Below are 17034 nucleotides of genomic sequence, written 5' to 3'. Positions count from 1 at the left end.
GCATGTATGTGTGAATCTAAATGTACATTTGTATCAGTTTCAAATAATTGAAGAATTGACCTGTATTTTGCAATTCTGAGCCTCAGGTTTAGGGAGATTGCTGTGTGTTTAATGTTCTCTATAAAGTACATGTTGATTCATCGGCTTGGTGAACAGTCTTAGGGCAGCATTCAAAGGCCAATCAGGACCAAACAGATCTGCGGGCTACCCAGAGTAGTGTTTGTTTTTCTTTTCTTTTTTTTTTCTTTTTTTCCGTTAACATCTCTTTGTTCCCTGCTGTGGCACTTTGTGGTGATCTGTGCCCATGCTGTTGGGAAGCTGTATGAGTCACAGACTTGGATGTTTTTCATACCAACATTACCGTTTTAGAGCAGATGAAATCAAGGGGCTAATGTATATGACAGAGATTAAAATGTGCATGTAGCAGCAGCAGCAGGAGCAGACTCTTGTGAAGCAGTGTGAAGAGGCCTAGTGCCCAGTGTGTTGCACTGAACCCAGGAAGCCTTAAGGTGTTCTTGATGCTCTTGAAGAATTAAAAACTCATCACAGGAAAGAAAATGTTCTTCAGGCGCTCTGAGAACAAGGAGAGGAGATGTATTAAAAGCCATGTCTTCATCAGTCTGGAACAGATTCGACTTGACGAAGGGTGACCTGGTGAGGTAGCAACCAACATGCCTGACTAGTTAATGTCTTTAAATACATCTTCCCTGCTTGCTCTGCCTAAATATGCCTGAAGAACGTTAACTTTTCTTTTCTTCACCAAAAAATATTCCTTTTTTTCTGATTGAGGCACTGCACCCACACACAATCCTTTCCTGCTGACTTGTGACCTGCTAATGCAGAAGAATCAGGCTTAAAATTAGGCAAGAGTAATTTAATATTGAGTACTTTGTTAACAAAGGCTTGTTATAATGTTTCCTATATATTATCGCGATAGATATAGATATATTAGATCACAGATACTATGGAGTTATATTTAAGATAGAAGAAGTGTTTAAAAACTATTAATTAAAGTAAAAATAGCTTTCAAGTTCTCATTCATCACAATAACTACTTAAGAAAGCTATAAACAATTGTCACATCCAAAACAATACATTCAAAATTTCTTTGAATTTCCTTCTTTCTTTCTTTCTTTCTTTCTTTCTTTCTTTCTTTCTTTCTTTCTTTCTTTCTTTCTTTTTTCTTTTTTTTTTTTTTGCCTTATGTCTTTATCCTTGAATTTTTTGGCCTCAGGCAACCTTTGCTGTGGTGACATGTGTGGACTGGCCTGATTTCCTCTAACCTTTTAAAAGAAGCTATAATCAATATTTGTTATGTCAACAATGGATGAAATTAATGTGTAATGTGAAAGGTAGTTGCTCATAGTGATCCACAGACAATTATCACCCTTCCTCTCAGCTCTACAGAGCTTCATAGTGTATTTCAGCTCTTTGTTTTCTGCCCCCCAACTTTTCTATTTTGGTTCAAAAGCAATAAAAGCCCGCTGTATGGGATCAGCCGAGCACCAAACAGCACATAGACAAAGTCAGTGACTAGCTGGTGAACACAGTGGAGCATTTAGCAATTAAAGAGCCAGATAGGAGTTGGTGGAAAATGAAAATAGGCTAAAAGAAAAGTGAATAAAGTGGCCAGAAACGCACCACAAGCACACTCCAGATGAATGGTAATTCATGTTTTATCAACCTAAAAGCTGATAGAAAAAAAGTTTGAATGAGAGAATGAAATCGATATTCCGTATCCCTCTCAAAAAAAAAAGAAAAGAAAACATTATTAGTGCCAGTGTCAGAAACAGGTGCAATCCTAGCAACTGCCCAATTTTGACACACTGCCTGACCCATACCCAAGTCCTGTGTGCACAACCAGTCATAGGGACAATACAGGTCAGCAGTTTTGATGTAAAAGAGACACACTGAATGCAGGTCTTTAGTGGAACAGGTAGATTAGAAACTGGTACCCCCTTCCACATAGATGTCATACTTAGCTCTTGTTATAAGCTGAACATAACAACCACCTTTAAAATCTCATAATAATTTATTGATTTCCATAGGGTCTGGCTCAGTCACACTCTAGTGAAACTATATAATACAACAGCTGTGTGAGGAATATCAGTTTTGTTTTAGCTATAAAGAGACATTTAGAGAGTACATTTACTGGCCAGACTGGTGAGAGCATGTTTAACAGTGCAGTTTTTATAAAGCAAATGTATTCTGAAATCAGCTTTTTACTTTTCAAATATGGTTCGGGCCGGTGAGATGTAACCATGGATACAGTCCAGTAAATCTCTTAAGAGCAATAAGTGTTAACACAGCTCTGTGTCTCAGGATTGCTGTTGTGTATCTTCATACAATAAGAGCATGGGGAGCATAGTTTTTATAGGAGTGGGTCCGACAACATTATTCATTGTGTTGTCAAAACCCACATCTGGATTCATTTGGGCTTGTGCGAATTTTATTTACAAGAACAAATAAACCTAAAATCCAGTGACACTCCTCCCAGATTCATAGGGGGTGGTCTCCATTTCAAAAGTAAATATGTATACTCGCCACACCCACTCACACAGCAAAACACAATGCTGATCCCGTTTGAGATTTCTCTTCCTTTCCTTACCTTTCTTCATTGATGCACTTTTATTGCCATTTTTGTTTGTGGAAAGTTGAGGTCACCGAGCCTCTGACTGGACATGACATAAAACTGTATTGTTTTTGCTGCTTGAGGCTTGTGTTGATCCAGTTAGACTCTTTGCTCTTTGATTTGAGTGTTTTCCCGACATTGTTTTTAGAGGGTAATGAAAAATGGGCCACATTCTGGGCAAATATCCAGTTACAATTCTTCAGAGCTACCTGGACTGTGCGGCTGGGCAGTATACTTGAAAGAAATCGATTTTGGCATGTTCACATAGGCAAAATGCCAAGTTTAAGACAAAAAAAAAAAAAGTGCTGTAGGTATTGTTGAATCAGATATGGTGTGATATCCTGGTCAAAATAATGAAAGATTAATTTGTTGATTTTTCACACACATCATGCCATTGTTGTGCAGAATGCATGCTGTATAGCTGATAGAAATCAACGTCTCAAAGTCTAGAAAGGGTTTTTTTTTTTTTTTGTGCGTGTGTGAAAAATGTGTCAGCTGTTTTCTGTCTTTGCTGTAGCTGAGCAATTTTCCTCCCAGGCAGGTCAGTCTGCCTCCTACCGCCCCTTCCACAGCACAAGCCAACGGATGTCCTGCACTGTGGACACCACCATGCACTGCTGCCTCCTGCCCACAGATACACTGCACTGCTGGAAACAGCCTCACATATATTCTTTTACATTTTCTGAACCTTCTCTCACAGAAGGACTTAATGCCTGCGCTGTGGCTTCATAATGATATGACATGGTTTTTGCAACATGTGGTTGTTGCATGGTTAAAATGAAAGTCCAGAATAGAAATGAAAGAACTACTGTGGCCGGTATCAGTCTGCATCATGGAGTTCAGGGCTGTCTGTGCTTGCTGTGGCCTTACAAAGAGGCTCCTTTTTTTTTTTTTTTTCTCGCGCTCTCTCTCTCTCTCCTCTCACCACAGCTGACTCATTGCTGGAAAAACTGAACTTCCTATGTAGGTCTTAACAGCTCTGTAATGTGGACATATTTGCTTCAAGTTTTCTCTTTCTTCTTAAACAACTGGGCTTTATGTGTCATTTTTGGCCCGGATTGTTAAGACAAGTGCTTTTCGTTGGCAGGGGAACGCATTTCCCTGCACCACAATATATAGAGTATAAATGATGAGCAGCCGTTTTAAATTTTACTGTGTCTCCCTTATTACACACTAAAAAGCATCTTTTAAATTCTTGTGAACTATTAGTAGGAATTAGACATTTGTGGTGATAAATAGTAGATACATTTCCAAATCCAGAAGAATTTTTGATACATTGATCTACTTCAGTCATACTGTTACTGTTTGTATCATCACTTTGCATCTTCACTGCATTCTTTGTTATTTCATGGTGAATAGATACCACTGCATCTTGGGTTGTAACTGATTATGGAGTCACTGACTTTTAGAAACTAAATTTGGTATCATGACTCAAACTTCTTCCACAGTAAATGACTGAAGCACATTTAGAGAGCGGGTGTCACTTTTTGAAAATATTTTCCATCACTCAAGCCAAATTTCCCACCATATTTCAAGTGTTTTACAGACATTGGTTTCTGCTTGATTTATGCTCCCGGTGACATTTCTGAGCATTCCTCTGGGCTCGGCGGCTCTCCCTTGGCTCTCTGTAGACACCAGAGCTTTAACTCTCTCAACATGTTTGGAGCAGTGCAGTGATATACAATGACAAGAGTGTTTGTGAATCTTGACAGTTCCTGTCCCTTCATTACCCCTTGTGTTTCCCCAGTTTGTTTGCTTCGTTGTCGTGCGGCAGTCTTAAAGGATCCTTTTATTGCCTTGGCCACAGTATTATTTAGCATTCTGGGTATGCTTGCATGCGTGGTCCATCCCACTATCCCAAAGTGAGACACAAGAGCTTGGCTTTCATTAACATGCAGCGTGCTTGTTGGCTATAGCCTAAGTACAGTATCTGTAGTGCTTTGCCAAATGCAGAGAATCGCTTAATATCTTCAATATACATGGTACAGGCGGGTTTATTGTCTAACTGAACAAATCTACTCTAGGCTTTATAAATATCTTTCCAAAATAATCTCATATCTCTACTTTCTGTCTTCCAGGTACACCCAGCCATGATCGAGGACAAGGGTCACCGTGTGACCGACTACTTTGTGGTGGCCGGGCTGACAGACAAGTCCACGCCTTTGGAGCAGGATCTGTCAGAGACCAAGTCCAGCGGGCCCAAAGCGCCCATCACAGACTTGGCCGTCATTAACAGGTCGGCGGGAGAAACGGTGCCAGAGGGCTTCACGTGTATCGACAGCACCTACAGCGGCCAGCAAGCCAACCTAAATCATGGCAGTCTGAAGAGCCCCGAGCTTTTCCTGTGCTACAAGAGGGCTCGAGGGAAGCCTCCTCTCATTGACATCGGGTAAGTCAGCACTTTGTTTATGGATTGTCCATATGCCTGCAGCAGCAAATGACTCATTATAAGTGGCTTCACTTATCAGTTTCAGAAAATATGTCCCAATGAGAGACCAGACTCTCCATATGTGTAAAACAAGTACTTGAATAACCAACTTATAACTGTTGATTACAGCTGGGTCTGAATCACTAATTCAATCAGCAGAAGATATTAGAGTGATAAAATTAAAATAGAGGTATTCGCTTTGCTAACGCTGGATTAACCTCAGCTAATTTAACCTGTTAACTCTGTGTTATTGTGATAAGAACAGGTTGGAAAAGGGAAGAAGCTTTTAGTGGGGGGAAAAAAATCAACAATTAGCGCAGCAATTACACGTATGATTAAGTGTCCTCCAGTGCTAGCAAACATGTCGACAGGATTTCACATGCACCAAATCACCCTGACGAGGGGAACCTTGTTGTGAGCTCTGTCTGCATTTCTGAGGTAACTTTGGAGTAACTGTCAGTTTGTCACATTCAGCCCAACTTTCAACCAAACATTCTTTCAGAGGTGGAAGGAAGTAGGTGTATCGACTGTTTCATTCACTCGCCCCTATTTCGTCATGGAGTTCTCCCTCTCAGACACACCTCTTGGCTCTTGTCCATTGATAGGAATTTTCCTGCTTCCTTCTATTATCTTATAACAGGGAGCTCCATTTTGATTTATTTCAGCCAGTCAAGTAGGTTTAAAGGTACCGCGGCTCTTAGTTGCACACAGAGGAGACAGAGTTACCTTCCTTGCGTCAGCAGTGCTTTATACCTGTTACCTTGTGTGTAATAAATGAACAAGCAATATCACATGCAAGAATGTTTTATTGAGAACTATGATGCCACTGCCTGTGGCTCTTCAGATCCCCACACACCTTAGTCTTTGTCTAAACCTTTTTGTGTCTCCCGCTCACAAACTGGACTTTCCAGTTACAACTCATCTTGCTCTGAAAGAGTCCCCTTCCCTCTGCAAAGTCAAGTCTGTGAAAGACCTCAGTAAGAAAAAGACAAAGATTGTTGCTGTATATACAGACAGCCACACTTCAGACTCAGATTTTACTTTGTTGTGTGGTGAATTTGGTTCATTTCATGTGTTGTTAATGCGATTCCCTTCTGCTAACCGAAGCTTTTAACTGCAGAGCTGCATAAAACCCTCATGAAGCGCTGCAGCCGGTTGGTGCACTGAGCATAAACAGAAGATCGTATGTCGAGTAATGTTTCCTTTAAGAGGTTGTGCAACCCTGACATACAGGGTGGAGAAAATAGAAGTAAGCTTCTATTCGAGGATTCACAGTCATTGTCAGGCTACTATGCACTTTGTTTTCATATGCTGAGGCAACGAATCAGTCATGCAGTTTAATGAGGCTGAAGAACAGATTACACCGTCTTGTCTTCCTTTCTTGCTGCAAACATAGAAAATATTAAGAGACTCCTGATGTATCCTTCAGGACTGTTTCATTTGATAAGTGAAATAAAAGGAAGGTTATGTGTTTTATTAAAAATGCCATACATAGATAATTGATGGAAATTTGTTCACTTGCTAATGGTCTTGTTTTGGTCGAACCATGAGACAGAAGGTCAGTCAATATTTTTGGCTGTGTTGCAACACCGGTGTCTTCCTCTCATCAGCTGACAACCCTTAAACCTGCTAGTTGTCTTATTCCACTGAAAGAATAAATGAAAAACTAGCAACCTGTAAATCATTCATTCTTCCTTCTGCCTCCTCTGCTGCCAGCGAAGCCAGCATTCCCGGCCCTGAGGCTCCATGGCGTCACGACTCACTGTGCCCATTAAGACTCTGTTTTTGTCGCCTAAATGAGAATTTGCTGGCAACTGTACTCCTGGCCTCTTTAGGTTTGTCCTGTGCTCTTTTCAGAGCAAATGGAGTGTTTCAGGACTATTATATCTGCAGTGGCTGCCCTGTATCCTGCACAAGATTACAAAACGTGTTTTGGGGTCCGTTTTAGTTTAAAGGGGGCAGCAATCAAAGCTTCTGGCCTCCCACATGGTATTGTCCGGATGGAAAGGGAGGACATGGAGCATTCTGCCACAAAAGCCCTGCAGTCATGCAAAAAAAAAGTCCAACACAGTGGGGCACTGATTGCTTTCCTCATTAGAACTTTTAATTGTGTGATATCCCACAGCAGGAGTGATAAGAAAGCAAGAGGTCATTTTGTGCTAAGTTGGACATTAAAGTCTTGATATGCTAGTTTCCCTTGTCTGGAATCTGAATGAGCCAGCTGGTAAATATGTCTGAATCACATCATCTATTGAAGAGCAGCTTCTCACTGAGGCCTCAAAGGGAAGCCAGAGCTTTAAGAAGAGAGTCAGTGCTGCCGACCGACCACACACTGATCCTCCCTGTAAAACAGCCGAACCAGAGATTATACTATCTATAGCGCCACAGTTCCACCTCTTGATTACTGCCGCACTTTGTTCCCGGACTGAGAATGGATTGATATTTTCACAAGGCAGAAATGTAATGCACACTTTCTTTATTGTTGTATGTTTCAAACTCATGGTTTATTGCTATAATTCAAACTTGAATGTCCTGATGTTTTTGCAGTGAGACTGTTGCATCATCACAATGTGACTTATTTGTCTTCTGGCAACAAACTTTGTTTAAGTAATGAAGTCCTGGCCTGACAGCAGAACTGATTCCAGAACAGCACTGTCTCTGAGCCACTTAATCGTCTGTGAGAGTTTTGTAACGTGTGGACGTGATGTCAGCTCTGCCATCTTAATTTCTCACTCTGAATTCAGACCAAAAAGCAGCTGTATAGACTTCCTATTGGGTTGTTTCTTTATTTCTCTCCTCTGTCCTTTTGAACATAATCCCATCTACATTGTTGACAGAGGCACAACTAAATTTTTTGCCTACTGTTTGTTGTTTTCCTCAGGGTTCTGTATGAGGGCAAGGAGCGCCTGATCCAGGGCTGCGAGGTCATCCAGGCCACACCGTACGGCCGCTGCGCCAACGTCAACAACAGCTCGGCCACCTCGCAGCGCATCTTCATCACCTTCCGCCGAGCGCCACCCGTCCAGCCTCAGAATTCCCTGGCAGTGACAGACATTTGTGTCATTGTCACCAGCAAGGGTGAGATACCCCCACATACCTTTTGCAAAGTGGACAAGAACCTCAACTGTGGCATGGTAAGTCTGATTTTTATTCCTTAGCTAACACTATAGCATCATCAGTCCTAAGAGAACACATGTGTAATGTCTACACAACCTTGTTTTTAGTGGGGCTCCAGTGTGTTCCTGTGCTACAAGAAATCAGTATCTGCGTCCAATTCCATCAGTTACAAAGCTGGTGAGTAAAGTCAAATATTTTCTGATGGCTCATATATCATCACATCTTCAGCTGTCATCTATTGTCTGTTCCTTCTGAGCATTCTTTGACTTTGTCTCCCTTTTATTATTTTTATTTTGTGGCTTACCTTACTCACTTAATATCATTATTCATTCATCAGCTCTTCCCTCTGCTGCCTTTCAGATGAATCACATGTGATAACTCTCAGTCACAGATAAGAGCGCAAACATTAGTGGATATATCTATGAACTACTTTATGGTCTTTTATTGAAAACAGAGTAAAAACATGGCTTCATGTTACCCAGATTTTATTGTTATTGCACGTTTGATAATAATCGGTCACTAATCCAATCAGTAATTAATAGTCATTATTTGACATTTGTGAAAACGAGTTAAGATAAAAGATAGAAGTGAACACAATAGTTTCAGAAGGTCACTGTGTATAAAAAGGGTGCAGTGAGTAGTAAAGTAATAATGTGTGCAGTCTGCATTGATAAGACATTGTGTCTAAAACCAAGAGGCTGTAGTTATGGGGGCCCTGGAAAAGAAAAATCTGTGAAAAAATATTTACCATAAATCAAAATTAAGAAGTAGTAAGCCTGTGAATATTCTCATTTGTCCAGGTCATAGTATCCTAAAGGAGTTTTAAATCGAAAAAACAACTGGACTTGGTTATTTGTCTGGGAAGACGTTTCACCTCTCATCCAAGAGGCTTCATCAGTTCATGTACGCATCTGACCAGGCTGGGACTGGTCCCAGCCTGGTCAGATGCGTACAAGTCCAGTTTTTTTTTCGATTTTAAAACTCCTTTAGGAAGAAGTAGTAAGTTAAACAGTATTGACTGAGTATTTCTTTTTTTATGCTTCAAACATCTTTTTTTTTTTTTTTTTTTTCTTGGCAGAAATTGGCTGCCATACAAAATAATTATGATATTACCTGCTAGTATTATTCTTTTCACAATAATGCAGCCACGTTAAACAATGCTGTATCTTGATATATAAAACGTAGTGCAGTTAGAAATGGTGCAGATTCGTGTGCGTTCAGCCTCCGCTACGTTTTTGTCTCATCTCAAGCGAGCGGCACCTTCAGTGATCACGCTGTAGATCATAACAGTGTTATGCTGCTGACATTTCTGAACTGCTGTGTGGTATTTTCACTGACTGAATGCTTCCTTAACAACTTGGCCTTTGGAATAATTCATTGTGCAACACACTTATAATCAGTGCTCATATGAATGTGTGTGTGCGCCCTCTCACCCACACACACCCATGCAGACACATGCACAAACACACACACACACACACATACTGGCTTTATCTTTTTTGGCCGGCCTTTTTCCTGTGAAGCGACTGTTTATTCATCTCAGACAACAGCATTTCCTGCCACACCCGTTATTTGTGTGTCAGCAGTCTTGTTTGGGTATGCGCAGTATGTTCTTGTCAGAACATCATCTCCCCAAACAACAAGTCACACTGAGAAGCAGAACAGTTATTTCCTGAAAGTGAAACCAGAAACTGATGACCATGTTGACATCTGAACTGGAAAATACTGATCTCCATTTTTCTTTTGAATATGTCCTGCAGAGTAATAAAGCCAGAATTATTGACTGTCTGGAAGTTTGAGTTCCCTGGTCTTTAAAAGTTTGGGATGTCTTTTGTTTGATGCAGCTACACTTTTACATCAGTATAATTCTTAAGTTTACATTGATGTTTTCCCTCACTCTCCAGGTCTAATCTTTCGTTACCCAGAAGAGGACTATGAGTCTTTTCCTCTCTCGGAATCTGTCCCTCTGTTTTGTCTGCCTATGGGCGCCAAGATCGAGTGTTGGGCACCGAACACACGCGATCCCCTGCCTGTCTTCTCCACGTTCGTCTTAACCATCTCATCTGGTGAAAAGGTGAGACACACCAGAGTGCAATCTGTCATTGATGAAAAATTAACTTCAGCTGAAAAGGAAGATTGATTTAATTGATTTGCGCTTTCTATCGACTGAGGTCTAGCAAACCAAAAAAAAAAAAACCTAACGGAATTTGTCCATCTCTTGTCACAGGTGTATGGATCAGCCATCCAGTTCTATGAGCCATATACAGCGGATTTGTTGAGCGAGAAGCAGAAGATCCAGCTGGGCCTGCTCACCACGGTGGAGAAGAAGATGATCCCTAATCGGCCTGTAAACACCAACAAATGCATCTGTCTTCTCTCCCGCTGGCCCTTCTTTGAGTCCTTCCGCAAGTTCCTGATGTTCCTCTACAAACTTTCTGTCTCAGGCCCGCACCCACTGCCTATCGAAAAGTAAGAACCTCCTTGCAACCATAACTACTTCTAGACATTTCTAACTCATATTTTGATAAGCTGAATTTAGCTGCTGTGCATGTTTGAAACGAATTTACGGACATCTGACAACATTTTGCACAAGATATATTCAGTTGTGTTTGTATATTTCTCTCAACAGGCACATCTCACACTTCATGCACAATGTGTCATTTCCTTCCCCTCAAAGGCCCAGGATTTTGGTCCAGGTGATATTTTTCCCCTTGTTTCCTTCTTTATAGTTGCCAATCAAAAATATCCTTTTACTTTTGTTTTCATGTTTTCTCATTATTGAATTTCTCCTTCAGCTCTCAGCACATGACACCCTGAACCTCTCCCAGCCTGTGTGTACACCTTTACCCCTCAGGTACAGAGCAGCTACAGTGCTTAACAGTCTCTCAACAAGTGATATATATTCTGTTACTTTACTAAAGTACCTTTTCAGACATGGATTATTTACACTCAGATAGTTTTTGTTTCCATTCAGGCTAAATGTAGCTCTTGTCCTTCACTACATGTTCTGTACCGGTGAGCAGACTTGGAAAATAAAAGACCAGAAGGGTAGTTCCAGAAAAAAAAGCAAAACTCATTCATTCATTTTCATTCACTTCCAATCCTCACACTGAAAACAACCTTGCCCATAATTATTTTTTTCCATTGCCACATTGTATAATTTTGCCATGTTTCTAAACGGTACAAGCAGTTCAAGCAGCGACTCTTATGTAACATTGAAACGGCCTGGTCTTTGTTAAAACTGCTAATTGATATTCAGCTTTAATATAGCTTCATGCTGCTCTGCTGCTGCCTATGTGATTGTGATGTCCGAGGGATATTCAGAAACATCACATGAAAGTGGAAATTAATTTTGAGCCTCAATTACAAAGGCTTTCATGATGGTTGTATTAGGTCCTGAAAACGTCTCAAACAACGTGACAGCATATGAAAACTGAAGAAAATTGCTTCAGCAAATAGAAAGAGTGGATCAAGTAGACTCTGGACAACAATGAGCAGATGACACTTAATGGGATGTTGTCTTAACAACATTAGAAACTGCTGTGCCATCCTTATAAACAACTCAAATTGAATCAGTGCCACACACAGACTCAAAGGAGATTTCCTATTGTAAGCTTCACAACGTTTTTCCTTTTGCAGTCTTTATTAGCTGCCATTGTTTAGATGCGTTTTAAATTACATGTGCCTGCATTTATGCCTTGTTCAGTTGTTTGCCTCTTACATAACTCATGTCTCACTCGAGTTACATGCCCTAGTTCTAAAGCCTTTACCCCATCAATTCAAACTCCTCTCTCCCATCTTCCTCCCACCCCTCGCTTTCCATGTTGTTTTCCGTTCCCCTTCCTGAACTCATCAACTCATCCGTCTCCTCTGTGCTCTCCCTCCCCGTCAGCGGGGCAGACTACGGCACTCTCCTGATGAACCTGGGCTCAGAGAACTGCGCCACGCTGCTGCACTTTGTCCTTCTGGAGAGCAAGATCCTGCTGCACTCGCTCCGGCCCGCTGTGCTCACCGGAGTGGCCGAGGCTGTGGTGGCTGTGAGTAGGCTGGCTGCTGCGTTTAAGTTTTACACAGTCGTACTTGAAAACATTCTGCAGAATTACCAGCAAGACCGGATTTTAGCAACGTCTGCTACTTTTTCATCTGCTTTAAATTATCAGTTCAATTCAATTTACTTTTGGAGCATGGTCTGTAGTTCAATAGAAGATTGGAATATTCTAAACTTGAACCACATGTCACTTAGAATTACAAAATTACAAAGATCTATTTTCCAAATGTGCACTTATGAAATCCTTTATTTTATCCGGTCTGCACATACAGTGCATTTTAGACTAAAGGTTCCCTATCCTTCCTGACATTTGAGTATGTTAGCACCTTCAAATCTCAGTACACAGAACGACATTCTCATACAGTAGCATTGATGGCAGGCATTTCATCATAAATCACTATCATGCCCTCAGTGAACTCAACATCAACAACAGTTAGTATTTTATATTTATACGTTTATATAAGCCTTCGGTTGCCACCATGACACAGCAGTGACATATGGACTGCAGAGTTCCCTTGTGTGATGTATGTTTCTGCATTTTTGCACGGTGGCATCTCTAGACAAATAACTGTTGCAAACAAAAATCATTTTCTGAAATATCTGGATTGAAATCCTCTGTAACAAACACAAGTTGAGACATTATCCTGAGGCACTAAATGTAGTCTGTTAAAATAGGGTTAGAGTTAGGCCAGATTCAAATAGCATGTAGATATTGGTAATAATACACTATCTATCATTCTATAATTATACCCACTCCATCATTATATCTCAAAGCTAAAGCCCTTTGTCACCATTCAATCTTAAAACATCAACAGTTACATCATAATTAGTGGGTACTGGACCGGCCTTACTTTCAGTCAGTTGTTGATTCTCCAGCTCCATGAACACAAATTGGTCAATCACGTCTCTTTGAATACACAGGATGTCACAATCGCCCAAAAATCCCTCAAAGGCATTTGAACTGTCACGATAAGTTCACAGTTCAGTTCACAATATAGAAGAACATTACATAACTGAGATTGTTGCCCAAGTTTATTTTTCCTGCAGCAGGTCTTTTTAAGTTCAGAGTAAACAGAACTCGGGTGCCTCTTGCCACCATTTTGGAACACCATAAAAGATAAGGATGGATGTTTGTTTTTCTATTTTAATTCGTTGTTTCTACTTGGAGAGGATGTAATTTAAAACCTCTCACCATTATCTGCCTGCCTGTCGTAATCCTGCCTCTCCCTCTTGTCTCTCCTCAGATGATCTTTCCCTTCCAGTGGCAGTGTCCCTATATCCCGCTGTGCCCACTCTCTCTAGCAGGCGTCCTCAACGCTCCTTGTCCATTCATAGTGGGTGTGGACTCCCGCTACTTTGACCTTTACGACCCCCCACCAGATGTTGTCTGTGTGGATCTGGACACCAACACTATCTACCTGTATGCTGTGCTTTGACACTGAAACCCATGTTACTGCCTGCCTTGTACAGTATATTCTCCTTTTTTTTGTGTGTGTGCAGACGTGCTGTTACTCACAGCTGAATAAGTCAGTTGTATTGTGTGTTACAGGTCTGATGAGAAGAGACACAGCAACTGGAAGAACCTCCCAAAAAAGCCCTGCAAGAGCCTCATTAACTCACTGAGCAACTTGCACCACCAGCTGGGCACCGGTACAAACAGCATCTTATTTCTTAAAGTGGAAATATTCTTAAAAGAAAGTTATCCTTTTTCTTGAAAGATGAAACTGAATGTGCTGGGAGTCGACACAATAACAGGAACACCTTACAATATAATCCAGCTTTATACAACAATACCGCAAAATGACTGTAGAGTTGAATCTTTATCGCAGTCAAAAAAATACTTGAATATTATAAGCTTCATCACTGTAGTTATTAATAGCAAGGCCTTGTATTGTTTTATTATACTGCAAGGTGCGCATGATATTTCTGCCTTAATGTAAAAGCAGAAAGATTTATTTATTTTTACAGACCACTTTAATTATTTAACCAATATTATTATTTAGTCATGTAATCAGTTATATGTTAACTTGTCTGACAACCTTCTACAACGTTTTGTCATTTTCAGACAATGTCAAGCAAATGAGTAGTTGACGAGTGAATGACTAGTAAAAATGCCTTTAAAATCAACTTGATTTGCGTTTTAGTTTCAGTGCGTCAAACGACACAGGAAAGCTCAGCAGTGGACATGACCCCCATCGAGGCGGATTTCACCTGGCACAAGAAGAAGACGGCCCTGGAGATGGAAATCCAGGAGGCTTTCCTGCGCTTCATGGCCTCCATCCTGAAGGGCTACCGCTCCTACCTCAAACCCATCACCCAGGCGCCTTCTGAAAAGGCCACAGCTGCAGACTCTCTCTATGACCTACAAGGTAAACAAGTGATTGACAGCTTGCGGGAAATGAAGTTGTGTGAGAATAAAAGTCATATTGATAACGTGACAGACCCTCCAGATGTAGGTATTAATCCTGTCTATGGGGCGGCCTGGTGCTTTAGAACCTGGATTTGTTAATAGCTTCCTGGCTTTGTAACCGATGCATAATTTACAGCCTTAATTCAGATAGCTTCACCTAATGTTTAGTTTTATTGGCATCTCTGTTTCAAGGAGCGTCTCAACTTAACTCAGTTTAAGTGTTTTAAGAGATCAATCACCTTTCCCATCGGCTGTAATAAGAGATCACTAATGCTTGTTGCTGGGAAACTGGTCTTTTACGGACCAATTTTAGACACAGAGTGAAGGAAAAGGCTTTTAACTCTGCGTATTTTAACACTAGTCCTAATTCCCTGCACATTGATTGATTGACCGGGGATAGTAAATACACTGAAGCCTAAAGGAGAACATTCAAACACAAATTTACACACAATTTCATTTACAGGTATATTTCTTTTCCCTTAAAGTGACTACAATCAATCAAATCTTTCAAATCAAGAATGACTGGCTTCCAGTTAAATTTGAGAAATGACACCATAAACTTGCCTCGCCTTCCTGCAGGGTTCCTCAAAAGCAGAGACCGAGCCCACCAGAAGTTCTACTCCCAACTCACCAAGACCCAGATCTTCATCCGCTTCATCGAGGAGTGCACGTTTGTCAGTGACAAGGACACCGGTTTGGCCTTTTTTGACGATTGCGTCGAGAAGGTGATTACCAACCCTGCGTCAGCCCCGTCTCACATATCTACATGTCGCACGCTGGTTTCATGTTGTTTTGTGTTTTCTCTTCCTATGGAGGGTTCTTTCCATGAACAAGTCTTTGTTTTATGTTGTTTTATTGGCAAAATAACGTTTGTCTGCTGGGAGACTAAGGAAGCCAAAATTTCCTCTGATTCATTCTTTTCCCTTTGCTCCATTTCCTCTTTTTGCAGCTTTTTTCCTCTGATAAAATCACCGACAAGGGCACCAAGGTAATCGCTTACACCGTGATCAGATTTCCTTGCGCCACGCTTTTTTTGTTTGTGTCTAACATTAAAGGGTAAATAAATTAAACATATTCTCCCTTTGATAAATGTCTTCACCAAGGGGCTTGAACATTTCCTGCTTTTCTTCTATCCTTAAATCCTAACCACAATCAAATAAGCATGTTTTACTTCCAATTAGAAAAGTATAATAGAGTGTAATGTGCTTTTAGTTGTTGACTTTCTTCCATCAGAGAGAAAATGACCTTTAGTGTGTGCTATTTGTAAAACTCAAGACATAGTTTACAGTATCACTAATGCTCTGGATGTGATCCTCACTGCAGGTTGAAGGAGAGTCGTCGGAGGACACACGACTGCTGGAGCTGGATGAGTCTCAAAAGAGTGAGCACACTGTGTTTGTTATGCCCCCTGAACCTCCAGCTGACGGTGGACCCGACCCCGCTGCTCGATACACGTAAGTCTTTTTAATCTCATGCTATTAAAAGTTCACTAAAAACTATGTATTTGAATATTCTCCCCTTGATTTTTCATCATATTTTTCATCCTCCAGCTATAAAGGCTTCCCCAGACTGCAGATGGATCTGTTTGACCGTCCGAGAGTGCTAAGACCAGCACTTAGCAGCAGAGCAGCAGGGGCCAGTTTGTCCAGCAGCCCTGCACTACTGGCAAAGAGGACGAAGCAGGTGTGTAGATTCTCCCACAGTCACACTCAGCAGAAGAAGCAGCAATACCCTGTTCCTGTCACACCTCTGCATAAGGGGCTGGATGTTTGTTATAACCTGTCACAACTGGACCTACCATGCTTCTCATCCTCTGTCAACAGCATCTTGTGCATCTGCGATGTTAAAAATGCTTTAAATACTACATTTCCTCCACCCGACAGGAAATCAAGCTAGCCTACAAGATGGCAAAGCGCTTCTATTCCAACCCTCCGCTGTGGGCGCGCTGTCTGTTCAGTCACTGCTACAGCCTGTGGTTCATCTGCCTGCCAGCAGCCGTGCGGCTGGCCAAGTCTAAGAGCCGTGCCATGCAGCAGGCGTACAACGTCCTGCTGAAGATGAGGACCACGGAGGTGGAGGTGCTGGATGAGGTGCGGTCTAATGATGTGTAATCAAATTCAAAGTTCTTCATCGATTGCTTCATTGTGTCACGCTGTGATGATAACTGGGAACTATGCCTTTCCAAATCCATGTCTAATGAATGTTAATGTTTCCATGTCTCTGGCTTTAGGTGTGTTACAGAGTGGTAATGCAGCTCTGTGGTGTGTGGGGTCTTCCTGTTATGGCTGTGCGAGTCCTGGTTGAGATGAAGAAAGCTGGAGTACATCCCAATGCCATCACATATGGATATTACAACAAGGTCATATTTCACATCACATTGGTATATTATGTTAAAATCAA

General features: G+C 41.2%; 1 protein-coding gene across 3 annotated transcripts in view; it reads left to right on the top strand.

Annotated features, from left to right (window-relative positions):
* dennd4c (DENN/MADD domain containing 4C) overlaps window positions 1–17034 on the top strand; it is a 34191-nt gene that overhangs the window by 8042 nt on the left and 9115 nt on the right. For 2 of the 3 annotated variants that reach the window (XM_023399596.2, XM_023399594.2), the window contains exons 2-18: window positions 4710–5020; window positions 7941–8193; window positions 8284–8353; window positions 10081–10250; window positions 10404–10645; window positions 10806–10872; window positions 10972–11030; window positions 12069–12213; window positions 13469–13644; window positions 13774–13874; window positions 14369–14593; window positions 15214–15359; window positions 15584–15622; window positions 15958–16088; window positions 16185–16317; window positions 16518–16724; window positions 16865–16993. In XM_023399596.2, coding sequence (XP_023255364.1) covers window positions 4722–5020; window positions 7941–8193; window positions 8284–8353; window positions 10081–10250; window positions 10404–10645; window positions 10806–10872; window positions 10972–11030; window positions 12069–12213; window positions 13469–13644; window positions 13774–13874; window positions 14369–14593; window positions 15214–15359; window positions 15584–15622; window positions 15958–16088; window positions 16185–16317; window positions 16518–16724; window positions 16865–16993 — 2592 coding nt within the window. In that variant the 5' untranslated portion in view covers window positions 4710–4721. The remainder of the gene's footprint in view (window positions 1–4709; window positions 5021–7940; window positions 8194–8283; window positions 8354–10080; window positions 10251–10403; window positions 10646–10805; window positions 10873–10971; window positions 11031–12068; window positions 12214–13468; window positions 13645–13773; window positions 13875–14368; window positions 14594–15213; window positions 15360–15583; window positions 15623–15957; window positions 16089–16184; window positions 16318–16517; window positions 16725–16864; window positions 16994–17034) is intronic. The other variant, XM_023399595.2, reaches the window with a different exon arrangement.

This window comes from Seriola lalandi, unplaced genomic scaffold (assembly GCF_002814215.2).
Source record: "Seriola lalandi dorsalis isolate HSWRI2012SDOR001 ecotype SW California unplaced genomic scaffold, Sedor1 jcf7180002052086, whole genome shotgun sequence".
Taxonomy (NCBI): domain Eukaryota; kingdom Metazoa; phylum Chordata; class Actinopteri; order Carangiformes; family Carangidae; genus Seriola; species Seriola lalandi.
The sequence above is the reverse complement of the archived record's forward strand: the minus strand, read 5'-3'. Positions and strand labels throughout refer to the sequence as shown.